Below are 10,580 nucleotides of genomic sequence, written 5' to 3' on the forward strand. Positions count from 1 at the left end.
CTCTAGAGAGATGTCTCACTCTGGAGCTAAACAAAAACATACAAAAATAAATATGGTGTTTTTTGAAAATGAACAATTATGTTCAATTATGAACCTGAAAATGAGCAGAATATGGGCGCTTTAAGCAGCTATATATGTGATACATATATATACATTTTTTTTTTTTTTAATGCTTTTTTGACATTGTAGTTAGTGATCATTGGTTTTCATTCGGTTTCAAATGCACAATTGTTAAATCCGTTTTATCTCTGATCTCATGCCTATTTGAAACTTTTCTTTTAAAACTCAAGGTTACAATACCATTACAAACAAAATGATCCAGCTCTATCTCCTCAATAGAACTGCTGTTGTCACTATGACATGGAATGAAAAGCTGCAAATCCTTTAAACCACCAGCCTGCCTATGCATGCATGTGGGTGCAGGGATTGTGAAGGCGATTTAGTTCAATTAGACAGAAACCAGCAGTTTTATGACTAAACCACTTTTTCCTCCCAGGGTGTCACATTTTGCCTTCACTTGCAGGGAACAGGCCTATTTTACCTGACACATTCACAATTAGTACAGCATAAGTAGTTACCATGTATTTTCATTCCTTAGAAAGCGACAACGCTGATTTGTTATTAGTCTAGTTGAACAGAAATCATACATGCTTGTACTCTATACTAGTGAAGACAAGCCCAACTAAAGCACCGGTACTCAGAGCATATGACCATTTTAGTTTGTGCAGTTGTTCCATTTAAAATATTTTTATGCTCCTTTTAGAAGACCTAATTTATTAAAACTAGGCCCTTTTTCATGGTCCATGTTCCCATATTATTACACTTTCTCTAGCTTTAATTCTATGCTGATGATTGGCTACTCTATTATATCTGCCCATATTAACCTTAAAGCACCAGCTGCTTTCATGTCCTCCAGGTGAATTTAATTATTGCCTTGCTACAACTAGTTGAGATACTCTGATCTCTTTAAAGCATGGCTACAAAAGCACTTCCAACGACGCGTGGGCATTTTTCATTTAAGCTGCTACAGCCTACCTACACACGCATTGAAATTAGTATTTTTATAAAATTATACATATGAAAGTGGGTAGGATGTGTGCATGGCAGAATTTTTATTGCACCATCATACATGAAGTTTTACACATTGACAGACTTAGTTTTGTCAGTAATAGCTTTGTCAGCCAGTATTTACTGATGACTCATCATACTACTACATACTATACTGTACTAAGACCAAGACTGTGGTCTGAAGCCATGCTGGTGCTCTGTGAGGCTGTATTAACAGTCAGTGCTAACATTAGCTTACTAACAGCTAACTTTTTTTCTCTGGTAGACATATGGTGCTCAAATGATCATTTGATATGCTTATATCTAATGTTTTTTGCTAGTTACATGTATTCTATTAGCAATTTGCCCTTGGTCCCATATTTGTTGCGCTGCAGTTATACCCTCTGGTAGTCATGGTCTTCATAGTATGATGTGTTGTGCTCTGTCTCTATGCTGATGCTAAGCAGGCATACTGTTCACCATTTCTTTTTGGGTCTCAGTATGCTAACACTTGCTAATTAGCACTACACAAAGTACAGCTGAGGCTGATGGGATTATCTTTTCTAATAGTTGTGACGTCTAACCCTGGACCAAAGTGGTGGACTGACTGACAGACCCACCACAGTTGTGAGAAATATTTATTTGTGCATACACATACATATATATAGATATATGTGTAAACATACAGCACATTTTAAATTAGGTCACTGCTTAGCAATAATAATAGCTGGGTAGCCTACCAGCATTTAGGTGTTTAGTTGTCCACGCTGTAAATACACCAATACGTCTACAACCATAATAATTCATCTGACATTTGCTTAAAATAATGGTAGCTTGTGTCAAACTGTCAACCCACCTGGACAGAGAGCTTCTTATCCTCATTTGGCAGGATTCTGTATGTGTATACACAGTTCTGGTATCTGTGGTTAAAATAACAAAATGCAAATGTCTGTCAGTTGAATACGACATGTGTGTAGGGTAAACAAACATGCTGGCTGGTGTTTTTAGTGTGTTCAGCATAAAATCAGTTTTTGGTAGGTTCCCACATGAAAAATGATTTGTGTTGCAGAGAGCAAAGGGGTGTTGCTTTGCGGTAGCACAGTATGCAAATAAAGGGGAACTAGTCTTCAGTTGCAGTGCGTATGTGCAAAAATGTGTCATGATACATTGTAACACAGGAGGGGACATTTTAACTTTTTAGCATGTTGTATGAAATACACCCACATGATGATGTTTGGTTGTTGTTCTCTTGAACCTGATGCCAAAAACATTCAGTATAATAGATATGCTGTTTTTCTTCCGTTACCCAGCTCCTATTGCATAAAATGAACATTTTCTGAACAAGGAACATGAATCGCTCTATGAAACTGCATCAAAACAAACTGTCAGGGCAATAGTTAGAAACAAGTAATGGTAACTTACAAAACACAGAGGGCATACGCTCCCTGTATGGACTCACTGGCCCGGATAAGGAAGCTTCCATCTCTTGCTGCTTTGGAAAGTAGAGCCTCAGCTTGGGATCGAGTTATAGTACCATGGCACCAAGGTTGATAACTTGGCATCCTGCTTCTCACCCACAAGCCTGAGCTCAAGAGTTTTGCATCTGCTCTCCAACTATATTCCAGCAAATGAAAGTAGACTCAGTTTTTCTTCCTGGTTATTTTCATTGTTTCATGGTGCATACTTTTAAGTCCTTTCTTTCACTTGTTCATCCTCTGCCTCCAAAAGCTGTAAAAGGAAGCTGCGACTAGCTCGGCTGTGAACTTCCTCATTTGAGAAGTTGAGAGAGGAGGGCCCTGGTGCCTCTGCTCTGCCTGTTACACGACAGATCCACAGAGCTGTAAATGGAAATACAGACTTTCGCTTGCAGAGTAGACATCTTTATCTCACCACTACTTTAATGATTAACCAGCATTCCCTTTTTAGTTTCTGAGCACCTGCTTGTTAATGTGACCAATGCAGAAAATTGTGAAGCAATTTGTAAAAACTTTAATTTAAAGAAGTAAAAAAGGGAAGTAACAAAAACAAAGTTTGATATATGATGATTCTAACTTGTAGTCAAAGAATTTACTGATAAATCATCTCTGGATAAGTCAAAGAATAAGAAGGCAGCATTTGTTTCCCAGGTACAGTTTTAAAACCCAAAACCTTTGACCTAGAATAAAACAAGTGCCTAAATTCACCCAGAAGACCCGCTCTGAGTCTGATTGCTAACTGGTTGATCCTCTAATATGAATCAGGAGAGCTATGTTTTTTGAAAATATATACATTCAGGAAATACAAGTTTAGAATGGTTTGCCATGTTCACGTGATGGACAGGAAGTCTTAAGAGGAGGAAAAAAAGCTGCTCACAAACCACAACATGGGTCACATGATACAAAAAGAGAACTACACTGAGGCGAGTCACTGCAGCCACGGAGGTTTCAGTCCTGCGCTTGAAATAGGTTTGAAGGTTTACATAAATAGGTTTCCCACTTTCACACAGAGCGGGTCTAAATCTCAGATAAGACATCTTCTCACGCACAGAGGATGGGAGATCAAGTTTACTGCATCATTATTTACAACTCAAAGTCACAAATTACATTTAAAACTTACATTTTTCTAAGTTGTGTAATCATGTCTTTCTGTCTCAAACATCACTTCACTGCAGATGACGTCAAGTAAAACTGACTCACAGTAAAACAGGATTAATACTTTGTCATGCAATAGTGCAATAGCATAAAAATAACGTGGACAAAACTATAAACACATAGAATAGATAGTTAAGGAGCTGGATAATTAAGTATGTATGTACAGTGAAGATTTGTCTAGCAAAAGCAAAGTAAACATGCTACTGGTGTCTTCCAGCAATTTAAAAATGTCATGTAAAATACATTTGTAAGTGGGTGAACTTATATTAAAACAAGATCAAGACTACAGCCATACTAACAGTTCTCTGGTGCCTTGAGCTAAAAGCTAACATCAGGTTGCTCACATGCTCCCAACAACAATGCTAGCATGTTGATGGTTAGCAGGAATGATGCTTACCATTGGCATGCTAACATTTGCTAATTAGCTATATACAGCTGAGGCTGATAGCAATGTCATTGGTTTTGCAGGTAGCCATGTCGGTACCAAGAGCTATTTCAGCCTGGACCAAAGTGGTGGACCATTCTTTCAGCTTAGTGGCTAAAAACAATGTTTCATTACAGCAATATAATCAGCTTATACTTTGAGCTTTAGGCAGTTATATACCATCCACAAACATCTGCAATCATTAGCTAATTAGCACTTAACACACATTTTGCGAATAAATTGACCATAAACCAAAGACCTGCTAGTAACAGAAGAAGTCACTAAAGTAATTCCAATTCATCCTCCAGTGATTATGGATCTCTGTATTTTTTGGTAATCCATCTGGTAGTTAGTAGTTGTACAAGGGGGTGGACCGACCAGCAGACCGAGCCACGCTGCTAGCATGGCTAAAAACACCTTGAACACAAAAATATTAAAAGCTAACAAGTATCCATCACATTTGGCATAGGATATAAAATAGTGACAGGAAATATGCATTAAAAGTTTATGTAAATATTTGAACATTGGTGTTTGACACAAAAATCGGAATCTGTGGAAACAGTCGACTCAACAACTTCCTTCTGGTCCAGGTCACAGGCGACTGGAGCCTCCTAGTCTCACAGACTTTGAAGGAGAGAGCTAGTGTTTGAGGGTTCTCTGGTCACTTTATGTAACCATCCAGATTTTGCATGGAGGAACCCCCATTTTGTGGATGACGGACAGCGATGACAGTGGAATTCTTTTAGCATAAAAAGGGAACACAAGCAAAACATGGAATTTTCAATTTTTTGATCTATGGCATACACTCACTAATTATTTGTGTTATAATGGCGTGATAGTGACTTTCAAATATGTTGATTTGCTCCATAGGTATCCTTTTGCTTTTGAAAAGGAGGAAACAACTTTCTCATCAATTAATTACATCACGTTTGAGTGATTATGAACAGGATACCCCTGTCCAGATAACGTGAGCTCACAAACTGCTGTCCCAGTCCTCATATGGCATTTGGAGGGATTGCAATCTCCTGTACACACACACACACACACACACACACACACACACACACACACACACACACACACACACACACACACACACACACACACACACGTGAATGGGCCGTAGGGTGGACACTGGAACTGGGCCTTAAATTCAAGCTATGGGGGCTACAGTGGCACATCCCCCACATTGTGGAATGAGTCATCTTCAGTCTTTCAAAGGCCAAATTTCAGTTGTGTGATGGAAATGCTTCTATATCAAACAGCACTCCAGATCAAATTCAAATTTCTCTTCCTCAAAACTCCGACTTGGCACTCACAGAGCTCTCGTGTGTTCCCTTTAACTCTCCGCTGGTGGTTCCTGACAGCCCCGCCTGATCTTTGCAAAACAATCGCATTAGAGTGCCACGGAACTTCTCGGCTCCAAACAGGTAGATCAGCGGGTCCATGGCGCCGTTCAGGCAGGTGAGGGAGGAGGTGAGGCGGTTGGCCAGGCTCAGGGCCCTGCGTGTCTGGCAGGAGACATCAGGATGGCTGTAGCCCAGGATGAAAGTGGCCCTACTCACATGATAAGGGAGGAAACAGACAACGTAGATAAGCATGACCAGACCGATGGTGCGCAGGGCCCTCAGCTTGAGGGTCGGCTCTAACCTGGAGCCCCGATGCAGGCTGTAAATGATGAGCAGGTAACAGGCCAGGGTGGCGAGGAAAGGTGGGGTAAAGGCCACAGCCAGTGAGATCAGTGCATTGCGCGAGGCCTTCTCTCTGTACAGCTGCAGACACACTGTCACGCCGTCCACATCCGCCGTCTGGTGGGTGATGAGCAGTGGTGCCATGGAGATAGTAACCAGGGCCCATAAAGAGAAGCTGATGATGTGAGCATAGCGAGCACGACGAACCTTTAGCGACCTCACTGCGTGAACCACAGCCAGGTAGCGATCCCCCGCCACACAGGCCAGGAAGTACAGGCTGGCGTACATGTTGACATAAAACAAAAAGCCCGCCACCCTGCAGGGTACCTCGCCAAAGGGCCAGTGGCCTCCAGTGAGGTGGTAGGTGGCTCTCAGCGGGAGGATGATCACATAGGATAAGTCTGCCACAGCCAGATGAATCAAGAAGACGTTAGCTGGAGAGGAAGCGCCACGCTGGTGAGAGAAGATCCAGAGAGCAAGGCTGTTACCGTTCAGCGCCAGAAAGAAAACCAGGATGTAGAAGCATCCAAAGAGTGTGTTCTCAACTGTTGCATCCACTGCTGCACAGCTCTCTGATGACCCATTAGACAGCACAGAGGGCACCTCCATTGTAGCAGATTCCATTTTGGGGACTGAGGAGACAGAATAAATGTTATAGAGGTTTCCAGCAATTTTCAGGTGTAACTACAACATTTCCCCTTTCCATTTGTATCCTAATTAAGCGACATATGCATGTTTGCAGGTCAGATAAAACTAAAAACTATGACATTCGCAGATCAGGTCTGATCTCTGACCATTTGAGTCACGAGTGACGTTTCTAAACTCATGCTTGTGATTTGTAAAATAGTTCATTGTTAGTATTCAGACAGCAAACTACCCCGGTGACAGGAAACCGAACCCCTGTCCACACACCCACACACACACACACACACACACACACACAATAGGCAGGGAGAGTAATTGTCACAGTGCCAGTCTCAGAAGGTAACAATAGATGTCAGTGTCTCTGGCTAATGTGGACATGCCCTCAGAGCGGATAAATACTTCATTCTGACCACTACGAGTATGAGAGCTCCTCTGCACACCGTTAACTTCAGGAAGTCTATAGATCTTCACTCTTGTATTTTTAAAGCTTATATGGCATCAGAGTCTGATTTGTGAGAAGGAATTATTTCAGACTGAATTGAACTTAAAGGGGCATATGAGAAGAGGCATTATTTAAAACGGGGGACATGGAAATGTCTGTGCAACATAATACTGTGCAGTAAACATTCATTAGTTCATGTATACATGCAGTAGCTGTTATGTGTAACGTTATAGTTTAAAACAGGAAAATGATAAGATGTATCTAATTTTATAGCAACAGAGTTTATCAATTTGTGCGTATATATTTACCTTCCTGGCGACAGGTAGGAGAGGAGACTGACACCTCTCTCATGTTTGTACGCTATATACCAAGCTAGAGCCCGCTGCTAGTTAGCTTAGCCAGGAAACAAAATGTCCGCCTACCTGCACCTCTAAAGCAAGTAATTAACAAGTAAAACCCTGTTGTTTCATCCGTACAAAAACTGTAGTGTAAAAACAAGTTATGGCTTTTATGGGTGATTAAGCCAGGCTAGCTGTCTTCCCCTGTTTTCAGTCTTCGTGCTAAGCCCAGCTAGCTAACTTCTCATTTAGCCCTGTTTGTTATTTAGTGTTCCCCAAACGTCAAACTATTTCTTTAAGGGTAACAGCTACACACAGTATGCTGCATGTTGGTAGAAGAAATGTCTTTCTGGTCTCTGTACCTTTCAGTCATTTTTCAGTGTTTAATTAATTGATTCATCTTTGAATATAAAATCGACCAATTCATTCCCATGATTCCTCAAAGGATTGTAGGATCTGCTTTGTTTTTTCCAATCTTAGTGAATTATGTAGACACACCTTAAAAATGACCACCCACTCCTCAGTCCCTCCCTTGCATCTCTGGCAAGCTCAACTTTCTCTCATTCCTCTCATGTTGTTTTTATCTCCCCATTTTCTGCTTTAGCAACATCTACACAAACACCACTGGGTGTGAACAGAAATAATGAATCCCAGAAATACTTCTCTTGAACTTTCACATTGATATCTGTGGAGGAGCCAGGAACAGCATTGTATGTGTAGCACAGATGAACTTGTCATCCTACAGATGTTTCTATAGCTGAATGGAGGTTCCCAAATATACAACATGATGTGATTAAAAAGGGATTGTCTCTCTTTATCTGACTGGCCTAAATCTAGATTTCACCAGCTCACTGTCCGGACTTTTGGCCTATTAGGAAGCAGCCAGATGCAGCAGTGTGGCACTTTTCAGTGTGTGTGTGTGTGTGTGTCTGTGTGTGTGCGCTACGCTCCTGCACAGACTGTGAGACCCACAATGGAGGGCATTTCTCAGCCAAGGCTCAGGCTCAGCGCATTCAGAAACCCCAAAAGGGTTGCAGTCCCAGCAGGGATAACAAACCAGGAGCAGCACAGCTCAATGGAAAAGCTCCCAAAATACAGATCCCTGAGGGATAATCCTAAAGAGAGGCAATCCTGAAATATGCCTCCATCACAATGATCTGGGTAAGCAGATCTGTGCAAGAGGGTTGGCAGAAAGGAGACTGAGCATCCTGGATTAGAGATTAGTCAGTGACAATTTGTTGGGACAAAACTGTGACAGCTGTAATGTGTACAATCTTACATTGTTAAAACTTGTCACAGTAAAACCTGAGTAGAATACAGTAACTGTGAAATTTGATTTGTGGATTAAATGTGAAACACTTGATATTCATCCTTCCGATCTTAAAAAGCAGATTGTTGTTCTGTTATTAATGCATGATTTAAAAAATCTGTCAAATGCTGTTGGGATTCACATTTACAGAACAAATACTTAGTTCTATTGGACAGTGAACTTGGTAGTTATAGAATCAAGGACATATTATTTTACTGTAATCCTTTGTGCCCCCCCCCCCCCATGAAAACAATAGAATCCCTCTTGTGAAGGCAGCATTTTAATAAAGTTGTCAAGCCTTATCTTGTTTGCTTTATCAAAATCTAAGGTAAAGTAAAAAGACTTACCTGAGCTTTAGAGCTTTGCAGAGAGGGGACTTCTTGAAGAAAAGGTTTGCTGCTTGAGAAACAATTGAGCTGCTGAACAATCAGCGTAGGAGCCGAGTGAAGACTGGGAGCCCGGCCCCGGAGGTCTGGAGGAACTGAAGCTCTGACACAAAGACTGCTGAATCCTAGAACTCCCTTTCTCTCCCTCAAGATGTGCTTAGGAATGAGACTGTAGCTCTTTTTGTGTCTCAACAAATTTGATAACAGAAAGGGAGTCCCAATGGGAGCGTTTTGTTTGAACCTTGACCCCACCCTTTCTTTCCCAATCCCCTTCTCCAAAGAGGGCCACTTGTGCGCTCCACAATAGCTCAGTCAGAATAAGCAGCACATTTTAGCAGCGGGAGGAAGAATGGCATGCCTCAGTCGCAACGAGTCCTCGGGTATGCCTCCATGGAAACAAGGCCTAGTGGTGCGCCGATTGCCTTTACCATGAACTCCCACCCCCCCGCTGATAGACAGAAGATGGAGTGTGTTGGTAATTTAGAAGTTTATGACTGAAGTCTCAGAGATGATCTTTTGTAGATGGTCTGTTTAGTTCTACAGAGGGCCCCATTCCCTCTAGGAGAGCAAGTGAAAAACAAGAGCGGGGAGGGTGGGGGCACGCTTGGAGGAAACAGAGGCCCTTGTTGGACTCTTGCCTCCTGGGGGCATCTTGAATTGGAATGCCCAAAATAATCAGTCGTATGGCCATCGGACAGATGTGGAAAGAGTACCCGCTGGCTGAGGGGGAATAATATTTCTTTCATTGAAGGAGATCACAGCTGTGCATCTGACACATCGGCCCTTTTTCTCCTCTGTATCATCGACATGCAAATGCTATTATGTAGACTTGAATGGAGGCACTGTCTGTGCACAACTGTGGAGAAGCGTTGACACCACTACCCTGTTAATCTACTGCCAACCGCTAATTGGGACGGCCCCTGCTTTTGTTCCGCTCCTCAGCTCTGTCTGGTGCGTGTCTCGTAACTGAAGCAAAAACAATGCCTGGCGTAGGGGCTTACTATCATAAATATATCTTTCTTCTTACTCACGGCTCTCGGCTGCTCACAGAAAAATAAGATGCTCTACACTTTTTGAACAGTTAGACTCATCAACAGGATTCCACTGGGAAAATTATTTTTTTTATTTCAATTTTAGCAGAAAAAATTATTTCTCAGCAATAAATGTGAATATAAGAGCATAATTATGTTAAGCAAATTCAAATATTTTCTAAAGATAGACTAATTTAAAGGTACCATGTGGAGTTTTGCAACACTATTAGCACTGATGAGCAATGTTTTGACCAGTTGGTCCCTGTTTCTTTTGTCTCGTGCACCAGTATGCACATGCACTTAGCACGCACGCACGGTAGCCATAAGGAGCCCAGAAGCATAGCAATGTGTCAACAAAAAAAGAATAGAAATTAGCAGCAAGCTAATAAACTTGGCTGTTTTTTTTTCTCAAAACATTGGCTTGGGTGTTTTATGAGTAAGAAAGGTAAGTCTGAGGGATGTGTTTGGCTGACAAAAAAAAACAGAATTCTAACCACAGCGCACCTTAAAGTGCTCATATTATGCTTATTTTCAGGTTTATAATTGTATTTAGAAGTTGTACCAGACTGCAAGTACCTAGGTAACACCTTTTAACAGTTACCTATCAGGGAGAACACAATGTGTGCAAGTAGATGGT

At 41.5% G+C, this 10,580-nt stretch overlaps 2 protein-coding genes across 3 annotated transcripts in view; both read right to left on the reverse strand.

Moving 5' to 3' along the window:
- Nucleotides 1–2,820, reverse strand: part of inpp5d (inositol polyphosphate-5-phosphatase D) — a 13,969-nt gene extending 11,149 nt beyond the window's left edge. For both annotated transcript variants that reach the window (XM_032526199.1, XM_032526200.1), the window contains exons 1-2: nucleotides 2,470–2,820; nucleotides 1,904–1,967 (exon numbers count right to left, since the gene is read on the reverse strand). In XM_032526199.1, the coding sequence (XP_032382090.1) occupies nucleotides 1,904–1,967; nucleotides 2,470–2,609 (204 nt within the window). In that variant the 5' untranslated portion in view covers nucleotides 2,610–2,820. The remainder of the gene's footprint in view (nucleotides 1–1,903; nucleotides 1,968–2,469) is intronic.
- Nucleotides 2,821–3,283: 463 nt separating this feature from the next.
- On the reverse strand, nucleotides 3,284–9,454 carry gpr17 (G protein-coupled receptor 17). The gene is made up of 2 exons (XM_032526201.1): nucleotides 8,874–9,454; nucleotides 3,284–6,424 (listed from the first exon to the last, which is right to left on the reverse strand). The coding sequence occupies exon 2, from the start codon at nucleotides 6,414–6,416 to the stop codon at nucleotides 5,397–5,399; it is 1,020 nt and encodes a 339-aa protein (XP_032382092.1). The 5' UTR covers nucleotides 6,417–6,424; nucleotides 8,874–9,454; the 3' UTR covers nucleotides 3,284–5,396.
- Between the last annotated feature and the right edge of the window lie 1,126 nt (nucleotides 9,455–10,580).

The sequence above is a fragment of the Etheostoma spectabile genome, chromosome 9 (assembly GCF_008692095.1).
Source record: "Etheostoma spectabile isolate EspeVRDwgs_2016 chromosome 9, UIUC_Espe_1.0, whole genome shotgun sequence".
NCBI lineage: Eukaryota > Metazoa > Chordata > Actinopteri > Perciformes > Percidae > Etheostoma > Etheostoma spectabile.